General features: G+C 45.9%; 1 protein-coding gene across 4 annotated transcripts in view; it reads left to right on the top strand.

The window, feature by feature from the left end:
* The window catches only part of coro2ba (coronin, actin binding protein, 2Ba), a 169,390-nt gene that overhangs the window by 85,618 nt on the left and 60,697 nt on the right, over positions 1–23,075 (top strand). For all 4 annotated transcript variants that reach the window (XM_078530063.1, XM_078530061.1, XM_078530060.1 and 1 more), the window contains exon 2: positions 10,995–11,195. In XM_078530063.1, the coding sequence (XP_078386189.1) occupies positions 10,995–11,195 (201 nt within the window). The remainder of the gene's footprint in view (positions 1–10,994; positions 11,196–23,075) is intronic.

Raw genomic sequence — 23,075 nt, 5'->3', positions numbered from 1 at the left:
TCTTGGAAAGCACCCAATAGTTTTTCTTAACAACTTGAATGATGAAAGATTGATGGTCCCATACCAGACTGGGGTAGATAATGTCTTGCATACGTCCCTTTATCTCACTCCCATTTTGCACAGCCCTGCATAAGAAATCTCTTTGTTACAGTTAACCTTGTCTCTCAGGCAGATTTAACAATTTGTTTACCCATTCCAGGTTATTGGTTTTGAAAAAGAATAACTCTGGGATTTATATTCCTCTTAGCCAGTGTCTCAGAAACAGGCCAGTGCTTCACATAGAATTAATTATTTTGAGTGCAGGTGCTGCTGTTATGTAGGCAAGTGCTGCAGTTATTTTACACACAGCAAGATCCCACAAATAGCAATGCAATGAATGACCGGATAATTGATTTTTTTTTAATTATGTTGAAATTACAGCACAGGAAGAGGTTACTTGGTCCAGCTGGTCCATGCCACTGTTTATGCTCCACACAAGCCTCTTGCACCCCATTTCATCTCAACCTATCAGTAGATCCTTCTATTCCTTTCTCCCTCATGCACTTATCTAGCTTCCCTAGAAAGGTATTATTTCCATTTTGGTATTGCTTATGGGATCAGTGCCGGGCAGGATACCTGCTTTCCTTCAAAATATTGTCACGGGATCTTTAATGTGCATTTCTATCAGGGACAGATAGGATCTCACTTTAAAATCTCAACTGAGAGTGACACCTTCAATGATGCCGTACCCCTCAAGACTGCAATGAACCATCAACCTAGATCACAAACTGAAGACTTGGAGCTTGACTTAAACCCACAATCTCCTGACTCTTTTTAATTCTTTCATGGGATGTGGGCATCGCTGGCAAGGCCAGCATTTGTTGCCCACCCCTAATTGCCCCTTGGTGCTGGGGAATCTCATAGACTCGTAGACGTTTACAGCACAGAAGGAGACCATTCGGCCCATCATGTCCGCGCCGGTCAACAAAGATCTGATTACACTAATCCCATTTTCCAGCACTTGGTCCATAGCCCTGGAGGCTATGGCAACGCAAGTGAATATCTAAATACTTCTTAAATGTTACCAGAGTTTCTGACTCAACCACCCTTTCAGGCAGTGAGTTCCAGATTCCCACCACCCTCTGGGTGAAAACATTTCTCCTCAACTCCCCTCTTAGCCTTCTACCTCTTACCTTAAATCTATGCCCCCTGGTTATTGACCTCTCTATTAATGGAAAAAGTGCCTTCCTATCCACCCTATCTATGCCCCTCATAATCTTATACACCTCTATCAGGTCCCCTCTCAACCTTCGCTGCTCCAAGGAAAACAACCCCAGCCTATCCAATCTTTCCTCATAGTTCAGACCCTCCAGCCCAGGCAGCATCCTGGTAAATCTCCTCTGCACCCTCTCCAGTGCAATCACATCCTTCCTATAATGTGGTGATCAGAACTACACGCAGTACTCCAGTTGTGTCCTAACCAGCTTTTTATAAAATTCCAGCATAAACCCCTTTGCTCTTGTATTCTATGCCTCGGCTAATAAAGGCAAGTATCCCATGTGCCTTCTTAACCACCTTATCTACCTGCCCTGTTACCTTCAGGGATCTGTGGATATGCACACCAAGGTCCCTCTGATCTTCTTGAACCACTGCAGCTCATCTGGCTGGTGCAGGTACACCCATGGTGCTGTTAAGAAGGAACAGTCTCTTGGGTGATATATATGATCGCACTCTCTTGGGTGAGTGCTTTTTTAAAGCTTTTGATGGATCAATTGTTTCTGCTGCAGATTATATAAAATTACATTCCCATTAAACAAAAAAGGTTTCAACAGTAACCTAAGAAGATGTGAACCTTTGACTTCCACTGGGATTTTCTGCTGATCTACCATATCCGCTGGTCACTGATACCTCAGGGCAGGCTGCAGCCTGGCTGTAAAATTCCAATTGGCCTCCGACAATAGGCCTAAGTGACCTTGAAATACCCTAAATTGGCTTCCCACTGCTTATGGGATGGGTAACCCTACCAGACTCCCACCCTGCCTGTGGGAAAGTGACCCAGGTGCGGAATGATGCCGTCAATCCAGCACGCTTGTTGGCAGCACAAGTTTTCATGCCCATCCACCCCTGTGTTTACCCCCTACAGGGGCTAAAACTCCCGCCCTTGATCTCAACCTTCCAAAGCTGGGCATTGGCATGGATTAATCCTTACCCCTATAACTGTCGTATTATTGGGAAGTAAAATATTTTTAGACTGATTCCGCAGCTGTAGCGTAAATGCAGCCTCACACCGACCTTTAAATTCCAGCAGATTTAGTTCACCCTGTGGACTATTTTTAGTGTACCAGGTAATATGTTTGCACAGATTGCTGACAGTACTAATGCGAAGCAATCACTAATCTACTTAAAATAGCACAGAGAGGAAATGTAACGTATAAAACTGTAAAACCTATTCCTGTGGTTACAAAGGGACAATTCCAAATTAGATCTCTTAAATATTTAAAAGGATTAAAAATAGGAACATGTGGATCTTTTGAAACCAGAAGTTATCCAAAAGACCAATTTGTCTTCTGACTGACCTGTTGGTGCTTCCCTATGTAAAGAATAATCACATTGATAACATCTGGTATGAAGTGACAATGTCTCTTTCGATGCAACCAATAGCATGTTTGTTATCCATGGTAACACCTTGGCAACATCCCATATAAATCTTCTAATGTTTGAAGTGTGCTTCTAAGGAACAGGTGATCTTGGTAGTAGTGGTATAAAATGAGCAGTGATAGTTGCCCCTTTACTCCAGCTTGTCACTCATCGAGTGTACAGACCAGTGATTGGCAAGACTGGGCTAGCCCAGTGCCATCATTATCACACATGAGTGATCCACTACCACTGTTAACCATTAACAAGAGCAGTTTTTTCTATTCATCCATGGGATGTGGGCTTCGCTGGCTAGGCCAGCATTTATTGCCCATCCATAATTGCCCTTGTGAAGGGTAATGTGACATGGAGTTGCTTTCCTTGGAGCAGTGATGGCTGAGAGGGGACCTGATAGAGGTGTATATGGGTTGCCTTCTTGAACCACTGTAGTTCAAGTGGCGTAGGTACACCCACATTGCTGTTGGGAAGAGAGTTCCAGGATTTTGACCCAGCGACAGTGAAGGAACAGCGATATAATTCCAAGTCAGGATGGTGAGTGGCTCGAAGGGGAACTTCCAGGTGGTGGTGCTCCCATGTGTCTGCTGCCCTTGTCCTTCTAGATGGTAGTGGTTGTGGGTTTGGTGAGTTCCTGCACTGCATCTTGGACATGGTACACATTGCTGCCAATGTCTGCCGGTGGTGGAGGGAGTGAATGTTTGTGGATGGGGTGCCAATCAAGCAGTCTGCTTTGTCCTGGATGGTGTCAAGCTTCTTGAGTGTTGTTGGAGCTGCACTCATCCAGGCAAGTGGAGAGTATTACATCACACTCTTGGCTTGTGCCTTGTAGATGGTGAACAGGCTTTGGGGAGTCAGGGGGTAAGTTACTCGCTGCAGGATTCCTAGCCTCTGACCTGCTCTTGCAGCCACAGTATTAATATTGCTAGTTCAGTTCAGTTTCTGGTCAACGGTAATCCCAAGGATGTTGATAGGTGGTCTGTCCAAACTAATACCCTAAAATAAATGAATGGGAATTTAAATTGCAATTATCAAGTTGAAGAAAACAGTCACTTCCATTCATTGCCAACCAATCATGGAATGTTCCTAATGAGTCAGTGGACATGGTGGTATAAATCTGCTGTTAGCGAGTCAACAGCTCGTTTTTACATCTCTCCTGATTTTTATTTCCTTTAACTTCAGCGCTGTTCATTAGTTTTATGAGTCCTACGTGAAATGGTTTTGGACAGATTCTGCCCAGTTCCATGGGTGAACAGCACAAAACTGCACTCATTAGGCACTTACATGACAATTTTACTCAGAGCACTGTGTAGCTGGTGTGGGAATCAGAAAAATACTAGGCTGGTAATGAGGAGGGTGTTTATAGGCCTGAATACTAAGGCTCATTGTTGGGGCAGTTAGGAGGGAACTTAACTCGATCGAACTGAACTGTGCATGACCTGGGATTACTTGACGCTGAAACCATGCGGCTGAAATTGGAAATGAGTGCATAGTCTAGGCTGTTTTCACCAAAAAAAACGAGGGGCTGAATTTTACGCCTTGTGGGCAGGCCCGCATCCGACCGGATTGGACGTAAAATAGCGCGCGATGATGTCAGGCACGCGTCCCAACATCATCCCGCGCCCGTGCGATGTTTCGGTCAGTGGACGCGCGCATAAGTCAGAAGTGTGCCTGCCGACAATTAAGAGAGCAATTAAGCCCATTAACGATGCAACTGACTCCAAATTCACGTTGACCACCCAACCTTATGGTTGGCGGACGGGCGAATCAGCCAGGCGGCCTTTGCATTTTTCACCAAACCTCATCCACGGGCGGGATGAGATTTCCGTGATGAAGTAAAATATAAATAAATATCTGTGGACAGCATTTTCATTAGCTAAATTTTCTGGTGATTGATTATGACGCATAGACACTTTTTTCAGCCTTTTAAACCTTTATTTTTGCTGTTTCAGGTCTTCAGCTCCCTGAGGCAGCTCTCTGCCTACAGGGGGATTTCTGTCAGCTCTGGCCCCGCGCCCACGTTAACTCATCGCCCGCCCTCTTCTCGCCCCCCCACCCGGGCAGTGCTGAGCATTACAGCGCGCGTTTCAGACCGGCTGGCTAGTAATCGGCCAGGCAGCGTGAAATCGCGGTCAGGGGCTGATCACGGTCGGTGGTCCGTTTCCCAGCCACTCCCGAGCCCGCTGGTTGGGCCTACCTGCCGGTTGGGCCTACCCGCCGACCGGGCCTACCCGCCGACCGGGCCTACCCGCCGACCGGGCCTACCCGCTGATCGGGCCTACCTGCCGATCGGGCCTACCCGCCGAGCTGAAAATTCAGGCCGAAGGAATGCTGCATTGTCAGGGGAGTCTTTCTTCGAAGTATTAAACTGAGGTCCAGCTCTGTTCTATTCAAAGAAGAGCTGGGTGCCCTGCCAATGCCCTGGTCAACATTCCTCACTTAACCAACTCCAGCGCATGTAGATGTGCTGGTTTTTCATCTCACTTGCTGTTTTTGGGATCTTGCTGTGTGCAAATTGGTTGAAACATTTCCCTACACAGCTACAGTATGCAAACTGTAAGAAATGTTGGCTTTGCATATTCTTTGCACATTGGTTACAGTTTGTTCTTCTTGCAAAGTTCACATTCTCACAAATTTGGTACTAGGGACGTGGGATCTGAGTTACATAAGGAGACTAGAGAAACCAGAATTGTTTCCTGACAGCAGAGATTTAATAGCGTTCAAAATCATAAAGGATTTTTATGGAGTGAATAAGGAGAATATTTCCACTGGCTGAAGGGTAAGTAGCATCATGATAACGTTACTGGGCGAGTATTCCAGAGACTCGAGTCCCACGGCTCTGGATGGGAAAAATAAAATTCAATTTATGTATAAATCTGGAATAGGTTCAGTAATGATAAGCATGAAACCACCAGATTGTACTTAAAAACCCATCTGATTTACTAATTCAGAGGAGGAAATCAGACTCATGGCAATGTGGTTGACTCTCTCTAAAAAAGTCTAGCCTAAATGAATTAGGCCTGGCCAGCGACACTCACATCTCCAGGATGATTAAAATGGAATGTATTGCCTGGAAGACCGGTGGAAGCAGATTCAATGATAACTTTCAAAAAGCAATTGGATAGGTGCTAGAGGGAATAGACAGAGGTGGATTTAATGGAAGAGAAGGGAAAGACTTGCATTTTAACAGTGATTTTCATGGCTTCAGGACGTCCCAAGGTGCTTTGCAACCAATGAGGTACTTCTGATGTGTGGCCACTGTAGGAAACACAGCAGTCAATTTGTGCACAGCAAGCTCCCACACAAAGTCAAATAATCTATGTGGTTGAGGGATAATTATTGGCCAGGAAACCAGGAAGAACTCCGAAACAAAAACAAAAATACCTGGAAAAGCTCAGCAGGTCTGACAGCATCTGCGGAGAGGAACACAGTTAACGTTTCGAGTCCGTATGACTCTTCACCAGAACTAAGGAAAAATAGAAAATAAGTGAAATATAAGCTGGTTTAAGGGGGGGGGTGGGACAGGTAGAGCTGGATAGAGGGCCAGTGATAGGTGGAGATTGCCAAGAGATGTCACAGACAAAAGGACAAAGAGGTGTTGACGGTGGTGATATTAGCTAAGAAATGTGCTAATGGTGACATTAAGGGTAGAAAGCAGGACGAGCAAGGGACAGATAGCCCTAGTGGGGGTGGGGTGGGGATCGAATAGTCTAAAAGGTAGAGATAAAACAATGGATGGAAATACATTTAAAAATAATGGAAATAGGTGGGAAAAGAAAAATCTATATAAATTATTGGAAAAAGGGGAATCGGAATGGGGGTGGGGATGGAGGAGAGAGTTCATGATCTAAAATTGTTGAACTCAATATTCAGTCCGGAAGGCTGTAAAGTGCCTTGTCAGAAGGTGAGGTGCTGTTCCTCCAGTTTGCGTTGAGCTTCACTGGAACAATGCAGCAGGCCAAGGATGGACATGTGGGCATGAGAGCAGGGTGGAGTGTTGAAATGGCAAGCGACAGGGAGGTCTGGGTCATGCTTGCGGACAGACCAAAGGTGTTCTGCAAAACGGTCACCCAGTCTGCGTTTGGTCTCTCCAATGTAGAGGAAACTGCATTGGGAGCAGTGAATGCAGTAGACTAAATTGAGGGAAGTGCAAGTGAAGTGCTGCTTCACTTGAAAGGAGTGTTTGGGCCCTTGAACGGTGAGGAGAGGGGAAGTAAAGGGGCAGGTTTTGCACCTTCTGCGGTTGCATGGGAAGGTGCCGTGGGAGGGGGTTGAGGTGTAGGGGGTGATGGAGGAGTGGACCAGGGTTTCCCGGAGGGAACGATCCCTACGGAATGCCGCCGGGGGGTGAAGGGGAGATGTGTTTGGTGGTGGCATCATGCTGGAGTTGGTGGAAATGGCAGAGGATGATCCTTTGAATACGGAGGCTGGTGGGGTGATAAGTGAGGACAAGGGGGACCCTATCATGGTTCTGGGAGGGAGAGGAAGATGTGAGGGCGGATGTGCGGGAGACGGGCCGGACACGGTTGAGGGCCCTGTCAACCACCATGGGTGGAAAACCTCGGTTAAGGAAGAAGGAAGACATGTCAGATGAACTGTTTTGGAAAGTGGCATCATCAGAACAGATGCAACGGAGGCAAAGGAACTGAGAGAATGGGATGGAGTCCTTACAGGAAGCGGGGTGTGAGGAGCTGTAGTCAAGATAGCTGTGGGAGTCGGTAGGCTTGTAATGAATATTGGTGGACATTCTATCACCAGAAATTGAGACAGAGAGGTCAAGGAAGGGGAGGGAAGTGTCAGAGATGGACCATGTGAAAATGATGGAGGGGTGGAAATTGGAAGCAAAATTAATAAACTTTTCCAGGTCCAGATGAGAGCATGAAGCAGCACTGAAGCAATCATCGATGTACCGGAGAAAGAGTTGTGGGAGGGGGCCGGAGTAGGACTGGAACAAGGAATGTTCCACATATCCCATGAAGCCCTTCTCTTCAAAATAGTAGCGTGAGATCTTTTATGTGCACCTGAGAGAGCAGACAGGGCCTCAATTTAACATATCAAAAGGCCACATCCCTAACAGCGCTGCACTCCCTCAGTACTGCACCGTTGTGTCAGCCTAAATTATTGTGCTCAAGTCTCTGGAGTGGTGCATAAACCCCATGATCTTCTGACACAGCGGCAAGGCTACAATCACTGAGCCATCACTGGCATCTTTTCATGAGGTGTGAACTCAGGGGTACACACACAGCTGTTTCTGCCCAAAATAAATGGGCCACTTCAGATGCTACAACTGGCAACTTTGAGGTTGACATTAACATAAATGGATAATGGTTCTCACTTATTGTCTGGTATAAATGAGTGCTTATTTCAAATGTGAATGTTTTGAATGTTAGGGGATCGAACCTATAAAGGATTCTTGTAGAACCAGCTGTCCAGCACTTTTGAGAGTCCAACGCTCGCCTGTTGCTGTTTTTTTGGCTTTTTTTAACGGCAGGAAGAGTGGGACTGTTGTTTTCTCTTGGACTGCCTTCTTCATTCAGGAAGAGTGCTCTCTGAGTTCACCGGGGTCCAGTGTCAGGTCAGCCTGTCTGTACGACACTGTGTCCAATAAAAGCGGATCCCAGGGAACTGAGAATCCTCGACATTGTGTCGAAAAGAATAGGTTTCCCTCTTGTCTGTAAACTGATCTAATTTACCCTGTAAATCACGAGGAATGAAGTCATCTGCGAACAAATAGAACTTCACATTCCACATGTAACATGATTGCGAGAAAGAACAGTTATGGTAGAGGAGGGCTGTCTTCAGGGAAATGTGCATGGCAATTATTTTTTTATATTTGACTGCCAAATATTTTCCTTCAACAGCTCTTTAAAGTTGGTTAGCAGCATTGTGAGGAGTTATTCTGACATCTGCAGTAAATGATTATTTTACTCTACCTTTTGATCTCAGCCCTGCTACCAGCTTCCCCCTCCCACCCTGCTACATGTCGGCAACCATATACTGTAACCATGGCTGCAATCAGGCCCTCAAGCAGAGTGAGGTACCACCTCAAGAGACAAAGCCCATATTACTGGGTGGTGTCAACCGCCATAGTACCATCGTTGGCCTGCAGGCCAGGAATGCATCTACCATTATTTACAGTCCTTTGGTAGCACAGAACTTGAGTATTGCCGAAAAGGGGGACATGTTGCCGAAGCTTTTCATCTTGCACTCATCAGGACAAATGCAAGAATGCCAAATTTCAAACAGTCACAACAATTTATACGACAGGAGAAAAAGGTGCTGATTGGTCAGCAAGTCGACTCTGATTGGCGGAGGCATTGCCATGTAGCTTGGAGAGCCTATACCTACCCATTGCTTTCTCCAAGGTAATGCCTCGGCCAATCAGATTTGACTTGCCAACTAGTCAGCACCCTTTTCTCATGCAGTATAAATTGTTGTGATCGTTTGAACGTTTCGAGGGATGCAAGACAAAAAGATTTGGCAATGTGCCTCTCTTTTCAGTTATCGTCATTTCTTTTAAACACTTTTGTTACACTTCACTAATAAAAAGAAAAAGTAATTTTCAGCGGCTGATTTAGCAGATGAAGATATTCTGCCATATTGTCAGGCTAAATATCGCCCCTGAGAAAACATAAACTTATTGGTAATTTGTTGAGTTCTTCCAGGTTAATTTGTCAGCCATGGCTCCATGCTACTGTATAATTGGCTAGTTCACTATCAGTGGAGTACTATACCCATACAGCTATCTTCACACCTCTGAGTCAGAAGGTTGTGGGTTCAAGTCCCACTCCAGGAACTTGAGCACATATTCCGAACTGTCACTCCCAGTGTATTACTGAGGGACTGCTGCATTGCTGGGGGTGCTAATTTTAAGATGAGAAGTTAAACAAAACTTGCCCTCTTTGGTAGAAGTAAAAAGAAATCCCATGACCACTGGTTGAAGAAGAGCAGAGGAGCTCTCCCTGGTGTCCTGATCAATATTTATCCTTTAACCAACGTCACAGAAACAGATTTTCTAGTATTTGTGGGATCTTGCTGTGTATAAACTGACCGCTGCGTTTCCTACATTACAACAGTGACTACACTTCAAAAAGTCCTTAATTGGATGTGAAGCGCTTTGGAATATCCTGAGGTAGTGAAAGGTGCTGAAGAATTTTATTTATTTTGTAGTTGCTGCGAGAGGAGGCACAACAGGGAGCCGAGAAAAACACACAAAGCTCCTAAAGGTTGTCTAATATTGTGGATGTCTGGGGACTGTTATGTGGTATTAATCCTGTGTGGGATTCCAACATGGGATTAGAGTTGGCAGAGCAAAGCTTAAGCAGTTTATAATTGGTGCCTCAACCCGGAGATTAGTTTAAAGCCTTGAAATCGTTAAACTAGAATTGCAATAATTGTTCGCATTATTCCGATTTGATTTAAGGGATTTCATCGAATCTGGTGGTGGTGATCATTCACACCAGAGATAATGTCATCACAGTCGATACAAGTGCAGAAATCACAAGACACTCGCGAGGCACGAGTGCAGTCGGTGCCGCAAGGTGGTTTCGCTGCCTCGGTGCCCACACTTGCTTCTCACAATCCTCTGTAGGGGTGGCAACATTCAGAGGTGAAGGGTGTGAGGTGGAAGGAGTTTCACAGTGATTTTCAAAAGGGAGCTGGGCGTTTATTTGAAAAGGAAACAGTTGCAGTGCTATGGGGAGAGAGTGGGGGACTGGTTAGTTCTCTAAAAGAGCTGGAACAGGTAGGAAGGGCCAAATGGCCTCCTTCTGCGTTGTATGATTCAATGATTTAAGTGATAAGAGTCGGTTTGCTTGCTAGTTTGCGTGTAGTTATGATTTTGTCACAAGGAGGGAATTCTTGGTGAATGGGTTTACAGTGTCACTACAGGTGGGAACCAAGGGAATTCTCCTCTTTATAAAAACCAAAAGCTAAAAGCTACTGCGGATGCTGGAAATCCAAAACAAAAACAGAATTACCTGGAAAAACTCAGCAGGTCTGGCAGCATCGGTGGAGAAGAAAACAGTTGACGTTTCGAGTCCTCATGACCCTTCGGCAGAACCTCTCTCCTAACTATACTTCAGTTCTGCCAAAGGGTCATGAGGACTCGAAACGTCAACTGTTTTCTTCTCCACCGATGCTGCCAGACCTGCTGAATTCTCCTCTTTGTCTGCCCACCTCCAGGTTAAGGGAGCAGCTTTGGTGAGGCAAAAAGGTGTTGGACGTCCAACAGTTTATGGTCAGACGGACATGGGCCACCGGAGGGGACTGTGGCTGGATTTGCTTTGCCCCGTGCGTGCTGCCACTGAACGCTAGCTGCCCCCTCGGAGATCTAAATTAACACCTTTGTTCCGCTTGCTTTGCAGATGTCATGGCGCCCACAGTATCGCAGCTCCAAGTTTCGGAATGTCTACGGGAAGGCTGCGAGCCGAGAGCACTGCTTTGATGGCATCTCCATCACCAAGAACGTCCATGACAACCACTTCTGTGCCATCAACCCCAAGTTCCTCGCCATTGTAACTGAGACTGCTGGTGGAGGGTCCTTTCTAGTCATCCCGCTGGAACAAGTAAGAATCATTTCCATGGTAATGGGAATCCATGGCAACCTCAAGCATAGGCAGGATCGAGCTGTAGATTGTGCAGGAAGTAGGATTCACTGCCAAAACCCTTTCTCAGACCCCCCGAACAAAAAGAAAAACATAAATAAATTAAACAGGGGGCTGGGAATATTTCTAAAGCCTCAGATGTTTGTGCTTGGAAACATTCCTGATATCACAAATACGATTAAACAGTATTATGGATGTAAAGAGGGGATTGAGGCTGGCGTTCCTGTTAGGGGGATTACTGGAGCAACAGAACGTGGTAATGGTGGGAGGAGAACAGCAAAAGAGGGGAAAGAAAGAAAGAAAAATGTTTGCTCTTTGTGGGATTTTGCTCTGTGCAGATTTGTTACAGCAGTGACTACACTTCAGAAACACTCCATTAGCTGAAAAGCCCTTTCAGAGGTCAGCTGGTTGTGAAAGGTGCTATATAAATGCAGGTTCTTTCTTTAGCTAAAAGGCTCCATTCTGTGATTTAGCTTTTCTCACAGAATGTGGGGCCCACAGCGTCTGCTTTAAGAACGACAGGAAATTTCTAGCAAATGTACCATGTGAGAAATGTCAAACGTTTCGGGCCAGCTGCTGGGTGAAGCAATCTGGCTGGGTCTCTGCCCCCAGGGTCCAGCCAACAGTTACAGGGCACAGCTGTCGGCCCTGTGAGGCAGGTTAACCTGACAGTGTGGGAACACAGACCCTGCTCCATTGCCTCACAAAGCAACGAACCGGGAAGCAAAGTCTTCACAGCTGGGAGGAGGCACAGAGCACGGCTGAGAAAAGGATGATTGGGGCAGGGTTGATGGGGGGGGAGCATTAAAATTGTGGGTGGGGAGGGTGGGGAAAGATCAACTTCGATGAAACGTTCTGAGGATGTTGAAGGAGAACAGGACTTCACCCTGTGTCCGCAGTTTGGCTCATTCTTGTCTGGTGCCCACATCCCATTTAGTGGATAACATTATAATCCCCATGCTGAGGCTATCCAGCAGATTTTACGCAGCACAATGCAACGCCCCTTAAATACATTTCATGCACTTTGCTTTAATTAAAAGACTCCCCCCACCCCCCTCCCCCCACCGTTTCCCACCCCCTCCCCCACCGCACCAACCCGCCACTTTCATAATCCACATTGAGTGAAAATAACAACCTAATACTTGGAGTCTGCGTGCAGTCTGTCATTGATGGCACGAGGCCAAAAGAATGAAATTATCTACACAGGTGCCCCAATTTTTAATGGAAAGTATGTCAAGTTCAATGAATTCTCCAGCAGGGAGGTGTAAACAACCGGCCCAGCGATCCCATGGCAACGAGCAGTCAACCCACAATGCCAGTTGTCTGAAATCGGTCATTTATTTCATCTGCAGTTCTCGCCAGTCTGTAATTTCTCACAGTGATGGGGGAAAAGCGCCTTCATTTCTTCATGCAGTTTGTGTTAATCACACGCTATAGTTTTCAGCAAAAACCTTAACCACCCAACAAACTCCATGACCCATGAGGGCAAGGGGAGTGGATGGTACAGTGACAATGTTACTGGGCTATTAATCCAGAGACCGGGACTAGTGAGCGGGAGGCAAGGGTTTTAAAAGTCATCATGACCACTGGGAGATTTACAGTGAATTAGTTAAATACATCTGGAATTAAAAAGCTAGTCTCAGTAATGGTGACCAGGAAACTACCAGATTGTTGCAAAAACCCACCCGGTTCAGTAATGTCCTTTAGGCCTGGCCTACATGTGCTTCCAGACCCACACCAATGTAACTGACTCTTAACTACCCTCTGAAATGGCCTAGCAAGCTACTCCTTTGTATGCCAGAAGGTGGATCGCCACCAACTTCTTAAGGGCATTTAGGGATGAGCAATAAATAAAGACATACATTGATAGCGTGCTTTTCACAACCTCTGGGGATTCAAAGTGCTTTACAGCCAATGGGGCACTTCGGAAGTGTAGTTGCTGTTGGAATATAGGAAACACAGCAGCCAATTTGCACACAGCAAACTCGATCCTACAAAAACAACGTGATAATGACAAGATAATCTTCTTTTAGTGATATTGATTAAGGAATAAATATTGGCCTCGGGATACAAGGGAGAACACCCCCACTCGTCTTCGAAATAGTGCTATGAGATCTTTGACATCCAACCGAGAGAGCAGAACCTCATCCAAAAGGCTGACAGTGCAGCACTCCCCCAGTACTGCATCGGGAGTGTCGGCCGACTGTCTGTGTTCAGCTCTCCAGAGTGGGACTTGAACCCATGATCTTCTGCCTCAGGGGAAAGAGGACTACCAACAAGTTTATAAATGAGGTACAGTGCACTTTAAGAGCCATTTGAAATCTTCTCCTCGATGATGTGAAAATGAACATAAAACACAATCGCTGCAAGTTTCCTGATCGGCACCTATGCCAGTTTCCACTGGCTCCACATGTTTTCCTATTTAGACTCAGTGAGCTGGGACCAAATGGCAGGGATCGCTCCTAGGGAAAAAAAAAATCAGGGATTCTGATCCACTTACAGGGGCCCCCAAGGGATGGAGAGGTCCAGAGCAGTTCCCTCGGTCATCTCCAACATTGGGACTTTCACCTAACACACAATGGTATCTTGCACTGCCCGTTGAGCCCTGGTGTTGATTGTCTGGTGTGACCACACAGAAGAGGGGCCTGAGAGTGTTTACTGACAGGGCAACGGGCATTTTTGTGAAGTTGTGGGAACACTGGGGAGTATTAACATACAGGGGCCCCAGCTCGGATTGGGCCCATCCTTGGCAGTTTAATCTGAGTGTCTGATCCATCTCGGCCTCCTCCAGAGGTCCCCAACAAGACAGGTGCCAGCCTTCATCCAACTCCACGTGATATCAAGAAACGGCTGAAGGCACTGGATAGTGCAAAGGCTCTGGGACCTGACAATATTCCAGCAATAGTACTGAAGACTTGTGCCCCTAGCCAAGCTGTTCCAGTACAGATACAACACTGGCATCTACCCGGCAATGTTGAAAATTGCCCTTTACACAAAAAACAGGACAAATCCAACCTGGTAGATTACTGCCCCATCAGTCTACTCTCAATCATTAGTAAAGTGATGGAAGGGGTCATCAACAGTGCTATCAAGTGGCGCTTGGCTTAGCAATAACCTGCTCACTGACACACAGTTTGGGTTTCACCAGGGTCACTCAGCTCCTGACCTGATTACAGTCTTGGTTCAAACATGGGCAAAAGGGCTGAAATCCAAAGGTGAGGTGAGAGAGACTACCCTTGACATCAACGCCGCAAAACCGGAGTCAATGGGAATCAGGGGGAAAGCTCTCCGCTGGTTGGAGTCATACCTAGCACAAAGGAAGATGGTTGTGGTTGTTGGAGGTCAGTCATCTCAGCTCCAGGACATCACTGCAGGAGTTCCTCAGGGTAGTGTCCTAGGCCCAACCATCTCCAGCTGCTTCATCAATGACCTTCCTTCCATCATAAGGTCAGAAGTGGGGATGTTCGCTGATGATTGCACAATGTTCAGCACCATTCGCAACTCCTCAGATACTGAAGCAGTCCATTTCCAAATGCAGCAAGACCTGGACAATATCCAGGCTTGGGCTGACAAGTGGCAAGAAACATTCGCGCCACACAAGTGCCAGGCAATGATCATCCCCAACAAGAGAGAATCTAACCATCGCCCCTTGACATCCAATGCCATTACCATCACTGAATCCCCCACTATCAACATCCTGGGGGTTACCATTGACCAGAAACTGATCTGGACTAGCCATATAGATACTGTGGCTACAAGAGCAGGTCAGAGGCTAGGAACTCTGCAGCGAGTAACTCACCTCCTAACTCCCCAAAGCCTGTCCACAATCTACAAGGCACATGTCAGGGGTGTGATGGAATACTCTCCACTTGCCTGGATGAGTGCAGTTCCCACAGCAGCCCAGAAGCTTGATGCCATCCAGGACAAAGCAGCCCACTTGATTGGCACCACATCCACAAACATTCACTCCCTCCACCACTGATGCACAGTGGCAGCAGTGTGTACCATCTACAAGATGTACTGCAGGAATTCACCTAGGCTCCTTAGGCAGCACCTTCCAAACACACCACCACTACCACCTAGAAGGACAAGGGCAGCAGATAGATGGGAACACCTCTACCTGGAAGTTCCCCTCCATGCCTGGCTTGGAAATATATTGCGTTCCTTCACTGTCGCTGGGTCAAAATCCTGGAACTAGCCCCCCGCCCTAACAGCACTGTGGATGTACCTACAGCACATGGACTGCAGCGGTTCAAGAAGGTGACTCACCACCACCTTCTCAAGGGCATTTAGGAATGGGCAATAAATGTTGGCCCAGCCAGCGACACCCACATCCCTTGAATGAATAATTTTAGAAATCACATGATGTCCTGTCACGAACCAACACCATTCTACGATTAGTCACCAAACACCTGCATCATTGGCTGTGTCTGCCTTTCCAACCAATGGGAAAGCTACCCAATTGGATAATTCTTCACTCTCAGTCACTGGCCATTTCCAATATTTTTTAATAACTGATATACAAAACTATTCAAAGGAAATTGCAAAAAGAAACACTGGGCGGAAGTTTACTGCCCCCTCGTGATGGGGGTGGGGCAGTAAAATGCGCCGAGATATTCAAAAGTCCATTGACTTGAACAGGACCGTAAAATCCCGCCAGCGTAAAATTCCACTCATTATTTCTTTATCATGATCCTATGTGATTTGTCTCCTGGGTATTTACTTCCAGCAGTGTCCTGGAGATGAATCTTTAATTCCTGGAGACTCCAGGGCAATCCTGGAGGGTTGGCAACTGTAACGATAGCCACTCAGTAAGATTCACAGATCTTGTGCAAACACACGGCTGAACTGATAAAACATTGAGATTTCAAGCCCTGCCTTCTGTTGTCCCAAGTTGTAAAACGACATAACAGCTTGTTTAAAAATTATAGAGACTTACAGCCATTCAGCCCATCATATCCTTTGAAAGAACTAGCCACTTAGTCACACTGCCCCCTCTGCTCTTTCCTCAGGACCCTGTAATTTTTTAACCTTCTCAAGTATTTATCCAATTCTCTGTTGAACGTTACTATTGGATCTGCTTCCACCGCCCTTTCAGGCAGCACGTTCCAGTTTATAACAATTCGCCGTGTACAATGAATTCTCCACATCTCACCACATGTTCTTTTGCTAAGCCAACACGAATTTAGTGTTTTCAAAACTCCCTAGAAACTGATTATCCCTTAAGATTAAAATTGCCCTGAAGTGTCACATACATTTGCTGAAAAAGTTCAAACAGGTGAAAATATTCAGCACAGAAACTGGGTGGTTGTCTAATTAAGAACAGAAGTTAAGGATGGCAGGATCTGTACAAAGATGAAAGGGTTGGAATTACATTCACACTGTGCTCACATTGTACATTTAACATACTCCTACCACATCCTTCTCTGCACTATAACCCCCCAGTCTTTTTAATTAATGATAAAGAAAAAACTTGCATTTATATGGGGCACCTTTCAGATCCTAAGGAGGTCTCAAAGTGACTTGCGGCCAATGACATAGCTCGGGGTGTAGTGCCACTAATGTAGGCAAATGTGGCAGTGAATTTGCACACAGCAACATCCCACAAACAGCACTGAAATAAATGACCAGATCGCCTGTTTTTAGGGTTGTGTATGTGCGTGGCGGGGTTGTGGGGGTGGGCGGTGATGAAGGAAAAATGTCAGTCGAGAGACCTCTCTGGTTATCTTCAAATGGTGACATGCGATGTTTCTGCTACTGGTAGCAATGTCCAGGAGATTAATCTTCAATTCCTGGAGACTCTTGGGTAATCCTGGAGGGTTGGCAACCTGAGAAATTAGGTCCCTGATTTGCATAAGCACTGGTTCTGATGCCAGCTGCAGTCACACATCTTGGGCAAGTACAGGGCACCCTAACTAATATGATGTGCGGTACACCCTGAGTGTCTGTTGTACTCAGTGGGTATTCTCATGTCTTGTGGGTTTAAGATCTCATTCCAGAGATTTGGGAACAAAGCTACAGGCTGATACTTCAGTGCTGCTGAGGGAGTGCTGCATTGTTGGAGGTGCCATCTCTCAGATGAGAAACCGAGGCCTCAGACAGGTGTAAGAGATGCTATGATGCAATTTCGAAGAAGATCAGGGAAATTTTCCCTCAGTAACTGGGTAATACTCATCCCTCAATCAACATCACAAAATGACAGATAATCTGGTCATGATCACATTGCTGTTTGTGGGAGCTTGCTGTGCACAAATTGGCTGCCACCTTTCTTACGTTACAACTATAGCGGCCACATTTCAAATGTGCTTCATTGGCTGTGGAGTACTTTGGGAAGGCCTGAGGCTGTGTAAGAAGCTATTGAAATGTAAGTCTTTCTCTCAGTGCCAAACGAACACCAATGCAAGAAATGCAAACCACCATGTTGGGTCCTCGCAGACCTGCTCTTTAAGAAAGGGGCATTACGCGGTGGAATTTCCAGGCTGGTGGTCCTCTGAGTGTGAGTGTGGCGGTGCGGAGAGGGTCTGGGACTCGGTGCCCACCAGGTGGCTCCTGATGCCAGGGATCCTGCTGCTTCAGCAAAGGGGGCATTGCCAATCGGCGAGCCAAAGGCTTAGCTCTCTGTTAGATCGATACTGCCAGGGGGACAGAGGCTGCAGAAAACTGTTGGCTGCAGCCGCCAGAGATAGTGAGACATCTGAAAACTGTAAGTCACAGTGCACTGCCGGCCTGTATTTACTGGTTCAGTTAGGGAATTGCTTGGGGCAGAGTGAATTGGAATGTGGGTGGTTGATTATCAGTGAGTGCAGCTTTTGGAATAGGGGGCAGGGAGAGGCAGTGCTAGATGACTGACACCAGTTGCATCGCACAGATTCCAAGACAGAGGCAGGGTTGGGTCAGAATAATAAATGTGGAGGTTGATAAAAGTTTATTCTCAGGAACAAGCAAGTTGTTTGTACACTAATTATGGTCTCATATTGGGGATTGACACTGGAAGATTACAGGGGCACTGAGTGACCTTGTGCTCAACCTTTACCACTAACCCTTTAAAACCATCCATAAGGAAAAACATCACTGTACCGCTTACTATTTGATTGTGGCTCTGCCGCTGTCTGTACCAGCTCCAAACGTAATAGCGAGTGATGTTAACCTACTCCTGAAGGATACGAGGTATATTTGCTGTACCATCCTGAGGATATTAGATGTTCATTGGTAAATTCTTCTGAAAATACTAATAGGAAATTACTGATTCCCTTTTTTTAAAAAAAAAAGATGGGCAACTCAGAATTTGGGATTGTGACAAAATATGAAGCTTGTAGTGTGACAGCCATAGACATGTTAACGAATCCCCTCTGGCCTTGTTTCTGGTTAGTAGTTAGGTATCAAGGCGTGCGTGCTTCTGAAATTGGGTGGAACAGGCTGAGACAGGGGGCTCAGTTCTACCTCGGGACTAAATGATGATAGGTTAGCTGTGGCTCAATGAGTAGCTGTCTCATCTCTGAGTCACAAGGTTGTGGGTTCAAGTCCCACTCCAGGATTTGAGTACAACAATCTAGACTGACACTCCAGTGCACTACTGAGTGAGTGCAGCACTGCCTGAGATGCCATTTGTTGTATGAGACATTAAGTTGAGGCCCACCTGCCTGCTAGGGTGGATGTAAAAGATCCCAGGGCCACTATTTTGGAGAAGAGCAGGGAACTTCTTCCCAGTGTCCCGGCCAATATTCATCCTTCAATCAGCGTCATGAAAGATCTGGTTATCAAATTGCTCTGTGTTGGAGTTTGCTGTGTGCAAATTGGCTGCTGCATTTCCTGCACTCGAACAGCTGCTTCACTTCAACAAGTACTTCATTGGCTGTGAAGATTGAATCTTGGGATGTCAGTGGTTATGAAAGGTGATATATAAATGCAAGTCTTTTTTCCAGGCGTTACCAATTGAAGGTTGTAGCACCACCTCTGGAGCAAGTAAGAACAACAGCATTTACCATCACCATTGATTCGAACGGATGGATGGAATGGGAGAGCATTAGTAATACATTAAAATCAAGAGTAGATAGGGAACCTCCCAAGGCTTAAATTTGAAAGATATGAAAGTGGCAGGGGTGATGGGCAGTAACCTGAAAGAACAGACTGCCCACCCATTGTATAATCAATGAAACTTTCATTCCACTGAAATTGACTGGATGAAAACAGGTGAATGGGAACGCTGGAAATTAACACCAGTTTGTTGCTGTTTCTTGCAAGAGGCTGAGAGAGATTCGAGTGCTGCCTTTGGACCAAGCAAGGAGTACATGAAGTGTTGGTTACAGGGGCAACACCACCACCCTGTGGAAGATATATAAATAGCAGTTATGCAGACAACCACAGTGTTACCCACTGATCTTAATGGACTGGAGCCACTGGGCAGAATTTTTCTCTCATTGGCCGGCACACGCCCGACCCGAACGAGCGTAAAATGATGCGCGATGACGTCAGGCGAGTGTCCCGATGTCATCGCGCACTCACGCGATATTTCAGTCAGTGCACGGGAGTCAGCAGCACGCCCACCGACAATGAAGCCGCCTATTAAGGCCCCTAATCAATTAATGGAGCGGAATTTTCCGCTGCCCGTTCGACTGTTCGGTTGGCGGGCGGGCGAGAAGCCAAGCGGCCTTTGCACTTTTGGCAAAACCTCATCCACGGGCGGGATTTAAAAAAAATAACAACTTTTTACACTCCTGTTTAACACGTCTCTGCTTGTGTGACAGAGTCGCCTGAGGGGACATGTTTTCATTATTTTAAATATCTTCATTTTTATGGTTAAAAATCTTCAGCTCCCTGAGGCAGCTCTGTGCCCTCAGGGAGCTTTTACTATGCACACACCCGGGCGCATGCCCGAACGTCAGCGCTCGCGCTCCTCCCGCCCCCATCCCGGCAGCGCTGAGCGCTGCAGAGCACATTTCACACTGGCTGCCCGTTAATTGGCCAGCCAGCGTGAAATTACAGTCGGGGACCGATCATGTGACCGCTCCCAGGCCCCACCCTTCTGACAAGGGCAAAATTCTGCCCATTATGTTCCAAACTCAGAATAGGTGTAAATAAGATATTTATATACCTTCTTAGAAAATTTATTCAAAAAAATTCTCACCCCAATTTATACCTTCTAAACAGAGCTAGCTTTAATGCTGAAAAGCCAGCCTTGGTCATGTAAAAAAGTCTGCAGGACCAGAGTGAAAAGAACTGGAGACAAACTGGATAGTTCTTTCAAAGAGCCAGAACAGGGACAATGGGCCGAATAGCCTACTTCTCTGCTCTATGATTTTATAAACTAACGATATGTATTGCGCTTGTTTTTTTCAGTAAGGAAGGGACTTGCATTTATATAGCACCTTCCACAACCTCGGGACACCCCAGTTACTTACAACCAATGAAGTTCTATTGAAGCATAGTAAATTATAGAACAATATATGTATTATTAGAAACAGGTGATTGGTAGTAAGAGTGTTCTAGTAACTCAAGCTAGTGAATGGTGTATCTTTCATATACAGCTGCAGAATCTGAAATAAAAGCAGCCATTATACAACACTCTATATTTATATCGCACGTTTAACATAGTGTAGTGTGCCAAGATGCTTCACAGGAGCATTATAAAATATTTGGAAATATTAGGTCTGATGGCCAAATGTTTGATCAAAGAGGTTGGTTTTGAGGAGTGTCTTGAAGGAGGAAATGGGCGGAGAGGTGGAGGGGTGCTGGGAGGGTATTCCAGAGCTAGGGGTCTAGGCAACTGAAGGCACAGCCACCGATGGTGGAGCAATTAAAATCGAGGATGCTCAAGAGGTCCAAATTAGAGGAGTGCAGAGATCTCGGAGGGTTGTGGGGCTGAAGGAGGTTACAGAGGTAGGGAGGGGCGAGGCCATGGAGGGATTTGAAAACAAGGACGAGAATTTTAAAATCTAGACGTTTCTTGACCAGGAGCTAATGTAGATCAGCGAGCACAGGAGTGATAGGTGAACGGAACTGGATGAGTTAAAACAGAGGTTTGGATGACCTCAAGTTTATCGGAGAGCAGAATGTGGGAGAGCAGCCGGGAGTGCATTGGAATAGTTAAATCAGAGGGAATGAAGGCATGAACGAGGGTTCCAGCAGCTGATGAGCTGAGACGGAACGAAAACAGACAATGTTACAGAGATGGACATAGGCGATCTTAGAGCTGGTGCAAATATGAGGTCAGAAGCTCATCTTGGAGTCAAACATGATACCGAGGTTGTGAGCAGACTGGCTTAATGTCGGTCTGTTGCCAAGGAGAGGGATGGAGTCAGTAACTAGGGAACGGAGTTTGGATCAGGGACCAAAAACCATATATTGCCACACCAACTGGAGTTCTAATTTAAACATTACAGCGGTGAGAAGAATAATATTTAGGTTATTTTGCTTACGCAGTTTTATATGACAAAGTTGCTGTATTTTTTTACTCAATGTTTCGTACCTGTTCGCCAGGTGCTCATTGTTCTCACTTTAAAATATTGTGGGAGAAAATCATATGTATTTCACTAGCCTGTTATTAGTTACTTCAAGACTTGACTATTCCTGCATACTCCTGGCTGGCCTCCCACATGCTACCCTCTGTAAATTGAGGTCATCAACAACTCTGCTGTCCATTCCCCCCCTGCCACCCCCTGCCCCCCACCCCTGGCCATGCTCGATGACCTGTGTTGGCTCCCAGTTAAGCAACTCCACAATTTTAAAATTCCCACCCTTGTTTTCAAATCCCTCCCTGGCGTCACCCTTCGCAATCTCTGTAATCTCCTTCAGCCTCACAACCTTTTGAGATATCTGCGTTCCTCTAATTATGTCTAGTGAGCACCCTGATTTTAATTGCTCTGCCATTGGCGACCATACCTTCTGATGTCTAGGCCCTAGGCTCTGGGTTGCTCTCCCTCAACCTCTCTGCCACTCTACCCCACTTTCCTCCTTTAAGATGCTTCTTAAACTGAGGACACCTGCGCTATCATCTCCCTGTGTTGCAGCGACATATTTTGTTTTATAATTGTGGTAATCTGATTATGCAATATACCTTTAAGAAGAATGTTATAATAGAAGGTCACATGATCTTATTATCCAATGACAAAGTAGCGTAGGCTACCTTAGTAGTCTGTAGTTGGTAGTTAGTAGTCTAGAGTAAGACTCTGTAATGTAGAGACTTGGTTTTAGTTGTAAGTGCACAAGTGTAGCTGCTGAGTCCCTTTGTGAATAAACAGGATGTGTTCTACATAAAAACCGTCTCCTGATTTACACATACCAACTCGGTCATACCAACAAGCGTGCAGCCCGGATCCATTAGTCCAACTAAACTAGTGATCCAACAAACTGGCAATGAGGTGAAAAAAGCAAGAAAAAGTGAGGAAGGAAATCAAGTGAACCGAAATTGTACCGACAAATAGAAGCTGAAAGTACACCTCGCACGGTAATTGTAAGTAGAATTTCAGACCTAATAGTCGAAGCAGTCCTCTTGAAGCATGCCTCAGTTTGGAAAAGTTGATCCTTTCAACCTAATGGTGGATGATTGGTCTCATTATGTTGAACACCTCATGTTCTTTTTCCAAGCTACTGACATTGCGGGGGAGGAGAAGAGGCGAGCGATCCTCTTATCCATGTGTGGGAGTAAGACTTATGGATTGATCCAAAGTTTAATGGCACCCAGTGTCCCGGATTTGAAAAGTTTTGATGATTTAGTGAACCTTGTGAAGAATCATTACCAGCGCAAGCCCTCGGTAATGATGCAATGGTTCAAATTTAACTCAAGAAATAGAGCCCCAGGGGAGACAGTGGCTTGTTATCTGGCAAGTCTAAAACAGTTAACAG

Source organism: Cetorhinus maximus, chromosome 26 (genome assembly GCF_964194155.1).
Source record: "Cetorhinus maximus chromosome 26, sCetMax3.hap1.1, whole genome shotgun sequence".
NCBI classification, from domain to species: Eukaryota; Metazoa; Chordata; class Chondrichthyes; order Lamniformes; family Cetorhinidae; genus Cetorhinus; species Cetorhinus maximus.
Note: the sequence above shows the minus strand (reverse complement) of the source record. Positions and strands in the feature narration are given on the sequence as shown.